The 19,987-nt window shown below is 36.8% G+C and overlaps 1 protein-coding gene across 1 annotated transcript in view; it reads right to left on the reverse strand.

Moving 5' to 3' along the window:
• The window catches only part of MED13 (mediator complex subunit 13), a 105,654-nt gene that overhangs the window by 81,107 nt on the left and 4,560 nt on the right, over nucleotides 1-19,987 (reverse strand). Inside the window, exon 3 of the mRNA XM_035026690.1 lies at nucleotides 12,857-13,025. Within this exon, the coding sequence (XP_034882581.1) occupies nucleotides 12,857-13,025 (169 nt within the window). The remainder of the gene's footprint in view (nucleotides 1-12,856; nucleotides 13,026-19,987) is intronic.

A 19,987-nucleotide genomic window follows, 5' to 3' on the forward strand; every position in this document is an offset into this window, starting at 1 on the left:
CCTAATGAATTCTCAGAGTTGGAGAAAAAAGATCAAGTCAAAATGTAATTTGATTGTTACTAGTTATACTTGATAAGGTACTAAAAGAAAGAGATGAACTCAGAAAAAAACCTGATGGTTTACAAGCAAAATTTAGAGAGAATACAGACAGCCTGTAGGCTAGAAAATAAAACTATTTCTCAACAAAGTGATGGTATGGCCTATATATAACACAGATTCAAGGAAAAGACCAAATCAAGAGTGTGATTCTAATACCCTTTGTTAAAAATACATGATTCTTGGGGCGCCTGGGTGGCTCAGTTGGTTAAGTGGCTGCTTTCAGCTCAGGTCATGATCCTGGAGTCCCGGGATCGAGCCCCACGTCGAGCTCCCTGCTCAGCAGGGAGTCTGCTTCTCCCTCTGACCCTCCTTCCTCTCATGCTCTCTGTCTCTCATTCTCTCTCTCTCAAATAAATAAATAAAAATCTTTAAAGAAAAAAAGAAAAATACATGATTCTTGATACCAGCTGAAACATTAGGATTTTCAAAAATTACTCCTAAGCTTCCATACATTTTTCTCAAAAAAGGTATCTAAAGTAGACAAGCATATATGGGGTGCCTGGGTGGCTCAGTCATTGAGCGCCTGCCTTCAGCTCAGGTCACGATCCCAGGGTCCTGGTATCGAGCCCCTCCCTGGGCTCCTGCTTGGCGGGAAGCCTGCTTCTCCCTCTCCCACCCCCCCTTCTTGTGTTCCCTCTCTTGCTGTGTCTCTCTCTGTCAAATAAAGAAATAAAATCTTTAAAAAAAAAATAAAATAAATAAGCATATATGCAATAATTTTGATACTATATGTGGGAATGCATATATAGTCATATTTGTACTTTTCTTTCTTTGTCCTCTTTTCTGACGCAGTTCTTCTATAATTGTTAAGGTTGAGTAATAGAACATATAAATACATAATTCCTAAATAGTACTTTTGTCTTAGCAAACCACTAATGTTTAGTTTCTGAGAGGGATATGCCCATTTTAAGTATTGACATAAAACAAGCAGAAATCAATTTTCAAAGCATTTCTCTCTCTGAACAACAAAAGAATTTAAAAGCAAGACAAAATGCTTTAAAAAAGTTAAGAAAAATTCATATTCAACTAGTCAGAATGACTATTTCTTACCATTATGAAGTTTTTTTAAACATTTTTCAGGAAACTTTAGAAGACAAATATTTCTTAATAAGGAGGAAAAATTTAAAGAGTTTAAAGGGGAATTACTGACTAAAAATACTTCTGTCAAAAGAAAACATTTATTAAGAAGTGACTCCAGTAAGAATAATCTATTACACAGAGAAACTGTAACTTGATTAGTTTTAGGGATCGAGTAAGTATTCTATAAAAATGATTATGAGTGCTGTGTGCTTATTCAATAACTAAATAGATTTTAAAATCTGAATTGCAAATATTTTCAAGAACATTTGCAAGTATAAGCAACAACCTAAAACAGTCTCGTGTTCTTTATCTTTAAAAGACAAAGAGGCTTCCTCATATTTACTGTTTGTTTTTTTTTTTAAAGATTTTATTTATTTATTCTTGAGAGACAGAGAGAGAGAGAGAGAGAGAGAGAGAGGCAGAGGGAGAAGCAGGCTCCCAAGGAGCAGGGAGCCCGATGTGGGACTCGATCCCAGGACCCTGGGATCATGACCTGAGCCGAAGGCAGATGCTTAACCATCTGAGCCACCCAGGCGCCCATATTTACTGTTTTCAATCAGTGAAGTATAGTTCTTAAAAATAGTTTGTTTCATTTCATATGTAAAATATTAAATGAGAATTAAAAAGGATACTCAAAATGGATTTTTGCCATGACATATAAAGCAAATAATATAACTAAAAATTTTCCTAAAAAGATTACTGTAATTTGTACATTACTTATAGTCTATTAAATATACAAAAACCATGGCCCATAAAATGAAGGCCCAATATAGCCTTTCCATATGTCCAATGAGTACTTGACCATCTTAACTTTTAAATCAGAAAAATTCGACTGACATGAAGTGAAAAATTTGTCTCCAAGGGGTTTTGTAAAAACCCAATTATACATACAAAAGTTTAATATGTATACTGATTTAGGAGGGGCCATATCTAATTTATTTTTAGCACTTGGGTTAGGTAGGTACAGAAAGATGATATCCCATTTTGCTGTTAGGGAACTCAAGGCACAAAGAAGTTAAAGGGCTTGTCTTAAATCATAAAACTAGTTAAAAACAATGTTGACTTAAAACCCTAGTCATCCTGGGGCCCCTGGGTGGCTCGGTCAGTTAAGTGTCTGACTCTTGATTTCAGCTCAGATCATGATCTCAGGGTTGTGAGATCCACGTGTCAGGCTCTATGCTAGGCATGGAGCCTGCTTAAGATTCTCTCTCCCTCACCCTCTGCCCCCAAGCCCCTGCTTGTGTGTGTTCTCTCTCAAAAACAAAACAAAACAAACAAAACAAAAAAAACCCTAGTCATCCTAACCAAAACGGGCAAAGGACTTAAACAAGTATTTCTCCAAAGAAGATACACAAACGACCACCAAGTACATGAAAAGATGCTCAACACTAATCAGTAAGGAAATGCAAATCAAAACTATGATGTACCATTTCAACCCATAATACATTTTAGAAAACAAGTGTTGGTAAAGATGTGGAAAAATTGGAACCCTCTTAGTGGGAATATAAAATGGTGCAGATACTATGAAAAACTATAGCAATTCTTTAAAAAAGAAAAAAAAAATCAAACACAGAATTACTATATGATCCAACAATTCCATTTCTAGGTATATTCCCAAAATAACTAAAAGCAGGGATTTAAACAGATATTCACACACCAATATATATAGCAGCATTATTCACAACAGACAAAAAGGGGAAAATCCAATCGTCCACTGACAGATGAATAGATAAACAAGATGTGGTATAAAAATACAATAGAATATTACTCAGCCCTAAAAAGAAATGAAATTATGGGGCGCCTGGGTGGCTCAGTTGGTTAGGTGTCCAACTCTTGATTTCAGCTCAGGTCATGATCTTGGAGTTGTGAGATAGAGCACTGTGTTGGGCTCCATGCCAGGGCTCTATGCTGGGTGTGGAACCTGCTTGGCATTCTCTCTCCCTCTCCCTCTGCCCCTCCCCCACCCCCCCAAAAAGGAGGGGAAAATAAGGAGTTCTTTAATGGACAGATTTTCAATTTGGGATGATGAAAAAAGGTTCTGTATATAGTGGTGATATCAGCACAACAAGGTGAATATACTTAATGCCACTGAACTACACACTGAAAAAGTGTATTGATTCCATTAATTTCAATAGTTTCCAAACCTGTTTTTTATTACAATTGGAGGTCTCTTTTTAAAATTCCAAAGCCTAGGTCATACTCCCAATGTAAAACACGGGCATCAGTATTTTTTGAATCTCTCAACATTATTCCATATCCCAACAAGTTTCACTACTGCATTATACTATATTTCTGTAGCTCTCAAAATAACATTTTTAATTTCTTAAATTTATAGTTATTAACTTCAACATTAGGTATTCTGAACGTATCTCCATCAACAAGGTAACACCTTATCTGTGAATCTTGGATATACTTCTGCTCACTTAGTGAACACATTACTTATACTATAAAGAATACTTAGAAAACAATGATATTCTGGTTTACAGCTTCAAGTGTTCTGCAAGTACTCTTTATATTCCTATTATTTCCCCAATATAAGAAATTTTTAGGTGTTCTGTTTTACTACTTCCTATCACTTTAAGATGACCTAGGTAGAGGAGCACTTGGGTGGCTCAGCTGGATAAGCATCTGCCTTTGGCCTAGGTCATCATCCCAGGCCCCTGGTCAGGGGTTGGACTTCCTGCTCAGGGGGGAGACTGCCTGCTTCTCCCTCCTCCTCTGTCCCTCCTCCTGCACGTGCGTGGGCATGCACACACTCTAATAAAGAAATATATAGGGCGCCTGGGTGGCTCAGTTGGTTAAGCGACTGCCTTCGGCTCAGGTCATGATCCTGGAGTCCCGGGTTCGAGTCCCACATCGGGCTCTCCGCTCAGCGGGGGGTCTGCTTCTCCCTCTGACCCTCCTCTCTCTCATGTACTCTCTCTCTCATTCTCTCTCTCAAATAAATAAAATCTTAAAAAAAAAAAAAAAGAAATAAATAGAATCTTAAAAAAAAAAAAAAAGATGTAGGAAGAAAAGATACAGTTGGTCTACAGGGTCCAAAACCTGTCTCATTTTTCATGCCCTGTAATCCTGCTCCAACACTGGCAAGCTACATGACCTTGGATAAGTGACTTAGCCTCTCTGTGCTTTAGATTTAGCAATTGTAAAACTGGAATAACAAAGCTGTAAGAATTGAGTTAATGTTAAGCCCTAATTCTAAACACAGCCTGGTGAGTTCTGCTTAAGCAAAGGTTTCTCCCCCTTCAGAAACAAAACTTGCCTATTATTATTCATAACTAAAACCAACAGTTCAAAAGGACAGACTTATAGGAGTCTATGGCAAAAATCATGTAAGAAATGATAGTAAGAAAAGCTTACCAGAGAGGAAAAAAGAAAGAAGTCTTAGCACTTAATTTTTCTCATAAATGAGGGGCGCCTGGGTGGCTCAGTCAGTTAAGCGACTGTCCGGCTCAGGTCATGATCCTGGAGTCCCAGGATCAAGTCCCGCATCGGGCTCCCTGCTCAGTGGCGAGTCTGCTTCTCCCTCTGACACTCCCCCCGTCATGTTCTCAGTCTCATTCTTTCTCTCTCAAATAAATAAAATCTTTAAAAAAATTTTTTTTTCTCATAAATGTTTCTGGAAAGTATGAGAATGCAGAAAACTGATTATGCAAATCCTCACGACTCAAGCATCAAGAGAAATTTCATGGGTCATAAGTAATATATTTATCACCACTTAAGATTTTAGAAAATAGGATGCATAATCATCTTGATGAGACATTAACAACAGACCAACATAGGCTGCAGAGAGGCAAAAAAAAAAAAAAAAAAGACAGTAACTATGCCCAACTGGACAAATAGTGGGTACCTTGACATAAAGGTGAAGGTTTCCCCTATCTTTGAGATTCTAGATCACACTCAAATTTTAGCATATGGGGTGCCCTGGGTGACTCGGCTGGGTGTCTGACTCTTGGTTTCAGCTCAGGTGGTGGTCTCAGAGTGGTGGGATAGAGCCCCACATTGGGCTTCTCATGCTTGGTACGGAGCCTGCTTAAGATTCTCTCTCTCCCCCCTCCCTCTGCCCTTCCCACTGCTCGCACACTTGCACTCTTTCTAAAATAAATGGATAAATAAAAACTAAAAGAATTTAGCACACAGGGCACCTGGATGGCTCAGTTGGTTAAGCGACTGCCTTCGGCTCAGGTCATGATCCTGGAGTCCCAGGATCGAGTCCCACATTGGGCTCCTTGGTCAGCAGGGAGTCTGCTTCTCCCTCTGACCCTCCCCCCTCTCATGTTCACTCTCTCTCTCTCATTCTCTAATAAATAAATAAAATCGTTAAAAAAAAAATTTAGCATACAATTCCAAGAGGATTCGGAAGACCAGTTAGAAAATATCTTTTTTTTTTTTTTTTTTAACGATTTTATTTATTTGAGAGAGCGCGCGCAAGAGCACAGGCAGGGCTTTGGGGGTGGAGAGGGAGAGCGGGGAGCCTGACGTGGGGCTCGATCCCAGGACCCTGGGATCATGACCTGAGCCGAAGGCAGAAGCTTCACTGACTGAGCCACCCAGGCACCCTAGTTAGAAAGTATCTTCTACCAATAAACCTTATACCAAGCTCAGCTGGACTTAAAGCCCTAGAACAGCCAATATATACATGTGACTGTTGAGCACGTGAAATGTGGCCAGTCCAAATGGAGATGTACTCTAAGTATAGAATATACATTAAACTTCAAAAACTTCTTTATAAGTAGTAAAATATCTCAAAAAAGTAAAATCTCATTAATATTCTTTGCATAATTAATTACATGCTAAAATGATGTTCTGGATATACTAAGTTAAATATATTTATCTCACCTGGGTTTTTGTTTTTACCTCTTTTAATATGCCTACTAAAAGGTTTAAAATTACATATGTGACTCACATTGTATTTCTACGGGACACTGCTACCTGAGAAGGCAGGAAGAAAGAAAATGAGTCCTTACAAAACGTAATGATTGCTCTTAGCTTCCCTAGAAGTTCAAGTTTTCAGAGGTATTGAGGGACCCAACCAAAGGACATCCTAAAGCTATATAAAATGGTTAATAATGTATCTCCAGAGGAAATTTAAATCTTGTATTGCTCACATTTAATTAAAATATTAGAGATAAAAGGACTGTGTAAAAGCCACAGGTGCAGAAGATAAATAGAGGTTTATGGGTAAAATTTAAAGTATATTCTTTCATCTATTGCCTTACAAACAAAAACAACCTTGACCAACTTCTTTAGTAAAGCTTCTAAAGTATTATTTTAATTATAAGTGTAAAGGCTCTGGTGTAAATAACACCATCCAAAAGAACTTTCTGCAATGATGGAAATACTCTGTATCTATATTACCCAATACTCTCTATCTGTAATACCCACTAGTCACAGAAGTACTTGAAATGTAGCCAGTGAAACTAAGAAACAATTGTAATTTTACTTTTTTAAGTAACTGAAATTTAAATAGTGGCTACTATCCTGAACAGCACAGTTCTAAAACGTCTTTAAAATAAAAAAACAGGGACACCTGGGTGGCTCAGTCTTTAAGCATCTGCCTTCGACTCAGGTCATGATTCCAGCGTCCTGGGATCAAGCCCTGCATCGGGCTCCCTGCTCGGTGAGAAGCCTGTTTCTCCCTCTCCACTCCCCCTTGCTTGTGTTCCCTCTCTTGCTTTTTTTTCTCTGTCAAATAAATAAACAAAATCTTAAAAAAAATAAACAGGGATTAAAATTCCTTATTTTGCCCTAATATTCTAGCTACAATTAACTCTATAAAATACTTAGGGATATACTCCTCTCCTTCCTGTGAACTTTGCCTGCTTCATCCCACAAGACCAAAATCTCTTTCTGTGGGCCAGGCTCTTTGCTAATACTTAACCCTTAATTCCAGAACCCAAAATAAGGGCGTAGAACATACAGAACCTGGGGCGCCTGGGTGTAGCTTAGTCAGGTGAGCATCTGACTCCTGATTTTGGCTCAGGTCATGATCTCAGGGTCGTGGGATCAAGCCCCACATTGGGCTCCACATTCAGTGCAGAATCTGCTTGAGATTCTCTTCCCCTCCTCCTCCTACACACACACACACAAGTGCGCGCACACTCTCCCTTTCTCAAATAAATAAAATCTTTAAAAAAAAAAGAACATACAGAACCAGATATCTGATCCAATTTCCTTTATGTTATATTCAGCAAAGATTTATTCTATCCTATTTATATACACACACGTGATTATACACACACATATATACATGATACATAGATATCCTATATTGCCTTTTAAAATTGAAGTTAAATAGTAAAAATCTCAAAGCAGATTTACCAACTGAACAACATATGTTTTTCCATAGAAATTAATTATATGGCTATATCTGTAGGTGAGGGAACAGAGTAAAATTAAAGTATATACTAAATGTTCCCTATTAATTCTCCCCTATACAATCTCAACTGCCACTTAATTAGCACACCTCCTATGTAAATACATAGCGTAAGATATTAGACTAGCAGTCTTAAAAGAAAAAATCCTTATTAATATCTTTCTACTCTGTGTATCTTCCTATAAGCATTTAAAATTCTTACTAAATATACAAACTTAACCGGCCACTCAGCTAAGCTGCTATAATAGATTCAAATGACAAAAAACCAACCAAACACAAACTTAGGTTCTTCTTCAAAATAATTTGATCCTAATGTATACTCAAACATCACACGTTTGTGATGTCTTTTTACTAAGAGACTACTTAAAACCTACAGTAAGTCACTAGTATTTATTATAGCCATTTACCTGTGGTTTCACTAGCAAACACAACGACTGCATCTGATCTAGTTTCCTACACTGTAGGAAAACATCTAAACTGTTAAGACAAAACACTGGTCGTTCTTTTAACAATACCTGAAGATGGTAGATTTAAAAGTAATTCTTTTAAATTTCTTTGTGTTAATTACCCTAATAACATCTTAAATTTCTGTGGTTAATTACCTATACAGTTGAGGGGTTCTTTACAGCTAACCTAGCTCTACCACTAGATTTAATTCCATGTCCTCTCTTTCAGTCCCTGAAGGTTGTTATAGTTAAACAGACAATTAGCTACATTGAAATTCAGATTACTAGAAGATGAGAATCTATATTTAATGGGGATAAAGGGAGGAAGAATAAAGAAAAGGTCAGGAATATTATTTTCTCCTTTGTTCAAATGAAACCAGTTTCACAATACCAATTTCCTTGACAACTGTGTTCTTTTAAGATTTTATTTATTTATTTAGAGAGCATGTACGAGAGCCCACAAGTGGGGGGAGGGGCAGAGGGAGAGAAAGAGAGAAAATCTCAGACTCCCCACTGAGCACATAGGCCCTTATGGGGAGCCCTAAGTGGCCAATCTCAGGACCGTGAGATCATGACATGAGTCGAAATCAAGTTGGGTCACTTAACTGACTGAGCCACCTACGCGCCCCAGACAATTGTAATTCTTTTTAAGAATGTTAATACAAGTTCTTGGGGCATCTGGGTGGCTCAATCAATTAAGCATCCGATCTTGATTTCGACTCAGGTCATGATCTCAGGGTTGTGAGGGGGAGCCTGCTTAAGATTCTCTCACCACCCCCCAATCCCCCTGCCCGCTCTGTCTTTAAAAAAAAAAAAAAAAAAAAAGCTTATGCAAGTTCAACAAAAAGTGACTTGATCAGTAAACAAAAACAGTATGTATGATGCTTAATGGTTTAGCTTCATAATAGGCTAGAAATGCAATTTATAATCCAATTGTTATCTACCTTCCTAATATCATTCCACTGAATTCAATGGAAAAGTAAGTAGTCCCAAAATGTAATTAAAAGCAGTTGAGGGCGCCTGGGTGGCTCAGTCGGTTAAGCGACTGCCTTCGGCTCAGGTCATGATCCTGGAGTCCCGGGATCGAGTCCCGCATCGGGCTCCCTGCTCGGCGGGGAGTCTGCTTCTGCCTCTGACCCTCCCCCCTCTCATGTGCTCTCTCTCTCTCTCATTCTCTCTCTCAAGTAAATAAATGAAATCTTAAAAAAAAAAAAAAAAAAGCAGTTGAGAGACTTATCTGCTTGATTTTTCTACTTGTTTTTCTAAAGGGAGGGGAGGTAGCAGGGAAGCTCCTATGAAAAAAGGTTTGAGGGAGAGCATTTATCTGTCCTGGATAAAATCAGTTTTGTACAACTATCCTTCAAGAGTAACTCAAAAGAGCATATACTATTTCTAGTACCACTCCACTAATAAAACACAATCTGAATTTAGTTCCCCTTCTAAATGGGTCAGCCCACAGAAAAACACTACTGCTCAATTACGTTATGTAAATAACAAGCAGAATCTACTCGATTCATGAAAATCTCCAGTATGAAAAGTTGCATCTTCTATTAATAACAGCCCATTAAGAGAGCTTCTTTCATGAAGAGAAATAAAGATACTTCCAGTATCTTACATGGCTCATTGAACACATTCATTTACCTCTACGTCTTTGTGAAACACCTTCCATATAGACAGCAAAAGAGCACAAAGAGAATGGTACAAGTGAATGCAAAATACTGGCACAAAATTTGGGGAGCTAACAAGCAAAGGCAAAAATAGTAACTACCTTAGTAGATAAAGGCTAAGGGGAAGAAACCAAGATGCAAACTGAATCAAACCCACAGAATCCCAGAAAGGCACAGAAGTGAAGACACTGGTAGATCTCTGAAGGTGGATGCATGGTGTAACAAAAAACAAAAAGAATGAAAGTTCAAATGAGTAAGTCAGACTCCTAGACCCACTTCTCTATCCTGTAGACAGGCTCTTTATATTACTGATCCAGATCAGTAGAAAACTTAGAAGTTCACTTTGAATTGGATGAAACAGGAATTCTGCACTTAAGAGATACCAATCTCTGACATAGATAATTAAATGACAAAAGAGATAATCATAACGCTGAAGAAAACAAAAAGATATAGAGGAAATGGAATATAATTCTAATACACTATATGGCTCGGCTACAAATAATATTTATATAATCATAATATATACAACAGATATTGTTTTTACCAACTCTTATAACCTTACTGGCAAGATAAGAAATGAAGGGAGAAGAGTGTATACAAGTGGTTGGCATGGGGGGAGGAGTGTAAAATAGTTAAATCATCAAACAAAGTCAAGAGATTAGGGGCACCTGGGTGGCTCAGTGTGTTAAGCGTCTGACTCTTGATTTCAGCTCAGGTCATGATCTCAGAGTCATGGGATTGAGCCCACATTGGGCTCCACACACTTGGCACAGAGTCTGCTTGAGATCCTCTCTCTCCCTATCCCTCTCCCCCTGTTTGCACTCTCTCTCTAATAAATAAAATCTTAAAAAAAAAGTCAATAGATTAATACTGAATAACTGAAATAACTGAAAACTCAAGAATCAGCATGTTATTTGCTTTTAAATTTTTAAATAGGTAAACTAAAAGTTAAAAGAATTAAAAGGGAATGCCTCTGAGGAGCACATCTAGTATTTGGTGCTCAGATGGCAGCTTTTAATCATTTTAGATCTCAGTTATCTGCTTGACTTCTTAAAACTGTATTAATGTGGGGGGGGTGCCTGGGTGGCTCAGTTGTTAAGTGTCTGCCTTCAGCTCAGGTCATGATCCTAGTGTCCTGGGATCGAGCCCCACATCGGGCTCTCTGCTCAGCGGAAAGCCTGCTTCTCCCTCTCCCACTCCTCCTGCTTGTGCTCCCTCTCTCGCTGTGTCTATGTCAAATAAATAAATAAAATCTTTAAAAAAACAAAAAAAAATTAAAAACTGTATTAATGTATATGCTGAACACTGCTGATTACCAACCTGACATTTATTTCCCCTTCTTCTAATTGCCTACTTCATGTCTCTTCTCCATTTCTTCTCACTAACCAGAAGCCTTATTTTGTTCAGAGTGGCAATGCTCCCATATAAAAAATATTTGTTTCTCTCAGTATAGCCAATGATAAGTCAGCTAAAGTCTCCAGGAAAGAACCTATTTTCTGATACAAGGGTCACCCCTTCTTGCTTTCTCCCTTCCTCTTCCTGCCTGAATTCACTGTGAGTGAAATCCGTAAGGGCAACACTCACAGAGACCATGTGGATGAAAGCTAAAGGCTAAAGATGACATCACAGAAAACTCCAGGGTACCAGAGTCCTTGATGACATCATTGAACAGACACACCAGTATTGGACTACCTACCTCCAGACTCCTTGCTACCTAGAAAAATCAATTCCTACATAAGCCAAGTAGTTAGGTGTTCTGTCTTTTGCAACTGAATTCATTCCTAACTTGTACAATTTTTTTGTTGACAGTAAAGGTTTATGTTCATTTTCAAAGAGGAAGAAAAAGAGCCTTGATTTGTTCAGGCTTATCTACTCATCCATTCTACTAAAACTAAAAAGAGAAGTTTGAAAAGACTCCAGAGTGGCACGCTGAAAACAATGTGTACATAAGACAAAAAGGATGGGGGCGCCTGGGTGGCTCAACATCTGCCTTTGGCTCAGGTCATGATCCCAGAGTCCTGGGATCGAACCCCGCAGCAGGCTCCCTGCTCAGCCGGGAGTCTGCTTCTCCCTCTCCTTCTGCCCCTCCCCCCACACACACACACTCATGGCTATCTCAAATAAATAAAATCTTTTTTAAAAAATACGAAAAAAAAAAAGACATAAAAGACAGCATCTCAACAATGATACAACATAACCAAATGTTTCCTTCATATCCTCACATCTTTCAGGGAAAACTAAAAAATTTCTTTTTCTCTCACATCCCATCTTACGGTTTCATCTTTCTTGAAGCCTCACTAATTTAACCAAGTGCTTAGGACCAAATCTTCTAAGAGATCGTATCTTATATCATATTTAAACCAAAGAGAACTGGGGAGCCTGGTGGCTCAGTTGGTTGAGCATCCAACTCTTGATTTCGGCTTGGATCATGATCTCAGGGTCGTGGGACAGAGCCCCGAGTTGGGCTCTGCTTTTGGCAGGGAGTCTGCCTGGGATTCTCTCTCTCCTTCTCCTTCTGCCCCTCCCCCCTTCTCATGCATTCTCTCCCCCCCAAAATAAGTAAATAAAAATCTAAAAATAAATAAATACTGTAGCAATCTAAAGCTTTTAACTACACAGGAAAAGAAGTTATCTTAAAGTCTTCTGTGTCTCTATCTGCAACTACTCTACAAATTAGTGTCATAAATTTGCTTAATTCAAAGTTCAAGAAAATTACACTCTAAGAGTAAACATGTCTTATATAGAAAAACACAAATTTAAATTACTTTAAAGCAAAATTAGAGGTTTGGGAATGAGAAGCGTTAACTCAATCCAAAACACAACTATAGATCACTATCTTTAATAAGTATTAACATTACTTAATTTTAACAGAGTATTGTAGATATATTTGCACTACTATTAAAAAGATATACTTCATTGCTTAAGCCTCTGCTTTCACCCCACATTTTTCTATCGCCCCAAATAAAAATTTAGGTCACTAGACATCCAGCCTATTCCCACTTCAAGAAAATTCTTAAAATGCATAAAAGAAAGGGTGAAGTGGTCAAAGAAAACTGAATACTTATAGTACTTTGCTGAACTTAACTTCCTGCATATGTAAGACAGCTTGTTTCAGTCCACATTTTCTGTAAAGCTATAAAAATTAACAAACCTAAAGAAATGCTAAGAGTTTATATGAGATAGCTTACCTTTTATTTATAGGTTTTTCATCTTTTTCATAAGGCTTTACAAACCATTTGCCAATGCGTACAAAGTTCCGGTTCATTAAACACCGTTCCAACAGATTGTGAACTGCTTTAAACAGCAGAGTACGACATTCATAGGAAAGTCCATTCTCCCACACTCCATCTTCCTCTTCTACAAGAGAAATGAAAGAAACAAAAAGTAAAGTAGTGGCACTATATCTACTCAGAGCCAAGTAAAAAGTGTTAACGGTTTAAATTCATAAACACTACTACACCTACTACATAAACCCAACTAAACCTCAGAATATTGAGCTACCACCACTTCAATATATCTAAACATTAAAATATCAGGTTTCAAAGTTACTCCATAAGGAGTAAAATGCGCAAGTGTCATGTATTCCATTAAAGTACCTGAAAATTAGTTTCCCACTGCATAAAAAGTCAATGATATATTGCAAACATACTGATTTGGTTTCTGTATCAATGCAAAGAACATTTGTATGAGCTGGGAAACATTAAAGACACGCTACACCTAAGATGCCAATTTCTAAGCTGGCTCACTTGTTACTTTGTCCTAATTCCTCCAGTCATTCAGCCTGCCAAAAAAACTAGCCAGTTAATAATTAACTCAAAAAATGTTATGTCCATCAGCATTCTAATCCATGACTCAACTATAAAAATAAGTGATGAATAAAAAGGAAGCTTTTGGCACAGAGCCTAACAAGCGATGCATTGTGCCACCTTCGATCTCATTTCAACCAAATGATTCCCATTACTCTTCAATATAGGATCCTCTACTTGAGGAAGAAATTTTAAAATATAAAGACTTAAATTTTTTTAAAAAGATTTTATTTATTTATTTGACAGAGATAGAGTGAGAGAGCACAAGCAGGTGGAGAAGCAGAGGGAAAGGGAAAAGCAGGCTCCCCGCTGAGCAGGGAGCCCAACACCGGGCTCTATCCCAGGACCCCGGGATCATGACCTGAGTGGAAGGCAGACGTTTAACGACTGAGCCACCCAGGTGCCCCAGAAGTTCAATTTAAAATTTAAGTCTTTAGGGGTGTCTGGGTGGCTCAGTCGGTTAAGCATCTGCCTTCCGCTCAGGTCATGATCCCGGGGTCCTGGGATGGAGTCCAGCACTGGGCTCCCTGCTCAGTGGAAAGTCGGCTTCTCCCTCTGTCCCTCCCCCCACTCGTATTCTCTCTCTCTTTCAAATCAATAAATAAAATCTTAAAAAAATAAATAGAACTTCTAATACAAAGTTATAACTACCCTACTAACTATACGGCCTCAATTTTGCCACCCCATCTATTAACCACTTTAAGTTAACTTACCAAAAAAATGTTAACATAGTTATTTCTAGATAAGTCTAGAAGTAGTTCAAAAAAGTTTATTCTCTATCCATTTCATATCTTTAACAAAGCATCCAATGAATTCTGCTACAAATGATACTTAGGCTTTTAACTTATTATTTCAAATATAATTTAGTATCATTCCATAGCCTGTATACTTTTTATGAACATTTTATAAATATGGGTCGTCTTTCAATATAAGTAAAAAATAAATGATAAAACCTTAATTCAACACTAAAAATGTCTACACTATACCCATAGAATAATAATAAACTATGATGCTTTTGAATAAAAGCAGAAGCATGTATTAAGATTATATTCATAATCTACACAACAAATGGACAGACTAAACATTAACTAAAAAGCATGACAGTGGACTTTAACTGCACTAGAAATTTGTGGCACTACAAAGGTTAATGTTGATATTATGTTGTTCTTTAAAGTGTTTCCTAAATTAGTCAAGTCTTTCAAGCCAACTAATTATTTTTCCAAAAAGGCAGGCTTTAAAAAAAAAAAAAAAATGATGTAAGCTTTAAAAAAATGACTTGAGAGTTGGAATGATTTTAAATCATTAATATTAAGCATTAATTTTAAAGGAAAAGAGGTTTTACATTCTATTATATTGCAGACCACCTTATATATGTCTATATAAGCCAAAACTTCACAAGTTTCACTTTATTAAAGAAAACAGGGCGCCTGGGTGGCTCAGTTGGTTAAGCGACTGCCTTCGGCTCAGGTCATGATCCCGGAGTCCTGGGATCGAGTCTTTAGTCCTGGGACTCCACATCGGGCTCCCGGCTCAGCAGGGAGCCTGCTTCTCCCTCTGACCCTATCCCCTCTCATGCTGTTTCTCTCTCTCGCTCTCTCAAATAAATAAATAAAATCTTTAAAAAAAAAAAATCATTAAAAAAAGAAAACAGTAGTCTAGGAGAAAAGGGAAATGGCACACAGTGATTTCACTTTCATTATTTAAGGGTCTAGATCACAAGTACATTTGTGAGTTGCTGAGAGAAAAAAAATAAATCTTAATCAATCTGCTTTCAGCCTAATCATAGTCATTTCAAAATTAGTCACATTAAGAGTTTTACCTCAAATTGTGATCTATGATTACTAAAAATATGCATGTTTTTAATTTCCAGTTATGCTGGGAATATCTCCCAGTTCTTCACTTCTTTGTAATCTATTTAGTATACTTTATTTTTATTTCCTTCTCAAAAATCCTTACCTTCTGAGAAGCACAATGGTTGTAACATTTGTCCTATACAACAAACGTTTACCAAAATCTTTTTAGCTAGTTTTAAGTTTTAAAGCCACAAGATCCAAGACATAGAGTTGTTACATTACATATCAAAGTTGCTCAGTCTCTATAAACTTTAATTATCAGAAAATTATTCACTTAAAACTTGAGAATGAATTGGTCTTCTTCCCACAAAGAGTAAATAAAAAAGTCTTTGGAATAGTAAAAGCCTCTAATACAATAATTTGCATACATTTTTTACATAAAATTCTGAAGATTTTTATTTTAAAAATCTATCTCAGTTAAACCTGAAGTTAAATGATTTAAGAATACTAAATATAGTTTAAAAATTTCATCAGTACTAATTTTCAAGCATTTCTCCTTCATTGCTCTAAAGTTTATCTAGGGAAACTCTAGTTCTAGGGAACTTAATGCTTTTATCTAGAGAAATTTAGGTGAACTTAATCCTCATTTTACATTATATCCTCAAACGCCCACAATTTTCATTAACACTAAATGGGAGTTATGCATAAAACAAAAAAGAAAGGACACCTGTAAGGATTTTCTAAGCCAACAAATATCAAGTATATCTTCACCTATATAGCAAGTAACTAAGCAACTATTATACTAAAGCAACAATTTCATTTTTCACTGCTGAGGAAATAAGTCCTAATAACACTCAATGAAAAGTCTGAAGATTTGTTGTTGTTGTTTTTGGTGTGTGTGGGGGCGGGGGGGTCACCCAGAAATAAGAGTCTACTCAGCCAATCTTCTAATAGCCTGTTATAATAACCATAGCAAAAGTACTTCTCTACATGTGTATTCAGATATGAAAAGTGAAATGGTACAACCAACCCACCCAAGATAGTGATATGCACCTCTTACACTAATTAAAACCAGTCCCTGAATCTCAACACCAGTATCATAATAGAGAAGGGAGGTAGAAGGGAACATATAGCAAATCTTTACCTAGCTCTTTTGAATTTAATCAACCATAGCCTAATGGAAAAAGTCTGCTTAATGCATTTAAATAAATGTTTTTCTCCTCTTGTATCTGTATCCCCAGAGAAAATAGGTTCAAATTTTGTTTATAGTAATTTTCCATTAGAACTTTTTCTTTTTTTTTTTTTTTAAAGATTTTATTTATTTATTTGAGACAGAGAGAATGAGATACAGAGAGCATGAGAGGGAGGAGGGTCAGAGGGAGAAGCAGACTCCCTGCCGAGCAGGGAGCCCGATGCGGGACTCGATCCCAGGACTCCGGGATCATGACCTGAGCCGAAGGCAGTCACTTAACCAACTGAGCCACCCAGGCACCCGAACTATTCTTTTTTTAAAAGATTTTATTTATTTATTTGACAGAGAGAGACACAGCGAGAGAGGGAACACAAGCAGGGACAGAGGGAGAGGGAGAAGCAGGCCTCCCAATGAGCAGGGAGCCTGATGTGGGGCTCGATCCCAGGACCCCGGGATCATGACCCGAGCCGAAGGCAGACGCTTAATGACTGAGCCACCCAGGCGCCCCTCCATTAGAACTCTTAGCATTAGAACTCTTCATCATTCCCTGAAAAATTTTTACAAAATATTTGAAAACAATGCAAAAGTTCAAATGCTAAATTTGATTACCATAAAATATTTTCCTGAGGATACAGATTATAGTGATGACAAACTATGTGATAGGTCATCAAAATAATTCCGTCACTAAAGGGGAAAAAAAATGAAAAAGCTGACACACCTAGTACTCGTATTCAACATTTTTCTCAAAACTGACATCTTTAAATATCTCCACAGTAATAAACCAGTAAAAATGGACTCTTTTCCTAAATAATTCTGCCAAGCTTTTAAAACACAACATATACTAATGAATAATGAATGGGTCAAAAATGATAGAAAATGAGAAATGTTTAAATGTCTAATTCAGTGTTTGTCTTAAATAATTGCCCATTCATAGCCATTCATTCAACAAATATTACTCAGAGCCTTAGGCTGGCAGCATCACTGATCTATGGCAAAACCTGAAAAACTCTGGTTTAAAAATCCGCTGAGTATATGTTGATGATTATCTTTGATTTGAAGATTTAAAAGATATATGTTCTTGCTCAAAATGGGCAGTACACAGAAGAAATATGACAAATAAAAGTGTTCCTAGAAGACTAGTCAATACAAAAAGTTCGTCACAAGTAAACTATGGAACAGAAGATAGAAATGAATTAACTCACTTCATGCACACAATTTTTATTTGGCTGACACTAGATTCCTATACTTGGCTGCTATTTATCTGTTTGTCAATCCTGTTAAAGCTGCCACTTAAGGTTAAATTCCACTATAATATCCTTCAATAAAAGAATCTAAAATTAAATTCTAAGAGCAACCAATGGCCCATTTAGTTTGACAGTATTATGATGAAATTCTGGTATAATGAAAGTATTTGGACAAGTTGCTAAAATCCCATATATACAACACAGGAGCCAGAAAAAATAACAAATATTTTTAGCCCTGAGTCTGTTTTTTAGTCTCAAGGTATCAGTTTTCTCAGAGTCTCATCACAGTCTAGCTTGCTATGATTTTTTTTTTTTTTTTAAAGATGCAACCTCAGGAGAGGGAGTAGTTTTTATTTTTATTTTTGTTTTAAGGGAAAGACTAAAAGCCAATAATGACAGCAATAAAATTCCAAAAAGGTTAAAGCACAAAAGAAAAATACCCAGAAAACTCTTCTCCATCAAGGACACACTAATGGTAATAAAACAATCCTGGCTTTGATGCAAACTAATAGTACACTTAAAAGAACCACTCCTACCTATTATATAGAGACTTGTGAGCAGAGGAATTAAGTTAAAATTTTCCCAGAACCGATTTTACACCTCTATCATACAACCACTAAATGAGGTCTGCTACAAATTTTAAGTTAAAAAAATATATATAAATAAATAAAATTTAAAAAGCTGTAATCAGAGAAAAGTTTTGTTCCCTAATCCTTCTTCTATCAAACCATATTAATTCAACTCTCCATTCTCTCAGAGGAAGCAGACCAAAAAGTTAAAAAAAAAAAGTTAGTTTTTGACTTTGGGATTCAAGGGATATTTCGAACAAATCTCTTCCTGGAATGTTAAAGTTAGGCAATACTAGTTAGCAAAAATCCTAACCCAAAAATCATTAGGTCTTTGCAAATCACTAAACAGTACTGACTACTACTGCTACAAAACAAGTACTGAGGGTTTAAAGTGTGTATCAAATTAGATTTGTTTTGCTATAACAGATTTTTACCAATTAGCAATAACGTAAGTTTACACTGTTTCTACACCTTGAAAAGAAAATGACCTAAACACATGCTACATGATATTCAGACAGGCAAAATTTAAAATGCACTATAGAACCTGATCAGATTCTTCAGAACTATCAAGACCATCAAAACAAGGCAAGTCTTAGAAAATATCACAATCTGGAACAGCCTAAGGAGACATGACAACTAAATGTAGTATCCTGGATGAGAGCATAGGATAGAAAAAGAACTCTGGGTAAAAATAAAGGAAATCCAAATAAAGTACAGGCTTTAGTTAATACCAGCATATCAATATTGGTTCATTAGTTGTGAAAAATGTACACAATATATGATATTAACAATAAAAGAAGCTGGGTGAGGGTTATACAGGAACTCACTATACGATCTTTGCAAATTCTATGTAAATCTAAAACTATTTTAAAATTAAAAGTTTATTTTTTAAAATACACTATGGATGACACGAAAGAATTAAGGGGGTTGAGCAAAGGCAATTCTGTACTTTTATCACTGGATATTTCAGTTAATAAGAAAAACAGAATTCTAATCTTTGCAAAGTAGAATGCCTTCCCTCTTTCGCTCATCAAGAAGGGAAATAAAACCATAATCACAAACATTTCAGTAACAAGATGAGGTATGTGCTGAACCAAACAGAAGGGCACTGCCTGTGCCTGCAAAAAGCAAGCTCATACTAAATTAACCAGCTTTTTAGTTACCACCTGGGTCCTTCCGGTTCCCTTTTCCTCAGTGCTACACCTCCACTTGGAACTCAGGATTGCCTCCTGCAGCTGATGCCACCCCTACTGTCCAGCTGCTCTCTTCTCAGGGGAGCTTAAAAGAAGGGAATAGAGTGCCACAGATGGGAAGAAATGAAAAAGGGGTTAGCTAGAGAGACAGAGGCAGACTAATTATCCCAAAAGGGAGGCAGACGGTGTCCCTGGAGCAAAGAAAAGGGCGAGACAAATATACTCCATCTGAAAAGACCTTATTATTCTTTAAGATATGTCTGATTTAAGTAACAACATTCTAAAGTAAATGACAAGTTGGGGGGGAAAAAAGGTAAAACATTACATAAATACCACTGACTACACATATTGTTTAAAACAGTACAGAAGAGGCTTTGGAATGGTAATTACAATTATACATACTACTCCTAATATATTTTGCTTTGCTATTTCAACTGCTTTCACTCTGATAAATGTTTTAAAGTTAATTATCATTCAATGGCATTCAGCAAAATCTAACAACAATTAAAATCTAATCTTCCA

Source organism: Mirounga leonina, unplaced genomic scaffold (assembly GCF_011800145.1).
Source record: "Mirounga leonina isolate KUSES-001 unplaced genomic scaffold, KU_Mleo_1.0 Mir_200, whole genome shotgun sequence".
NCBI classification, from domain to species: Eukaryota; Metazoa; Chordata; class Mammalia; order Carnivora; family Phocidae; genus Mirounga; species Mirounga leonina.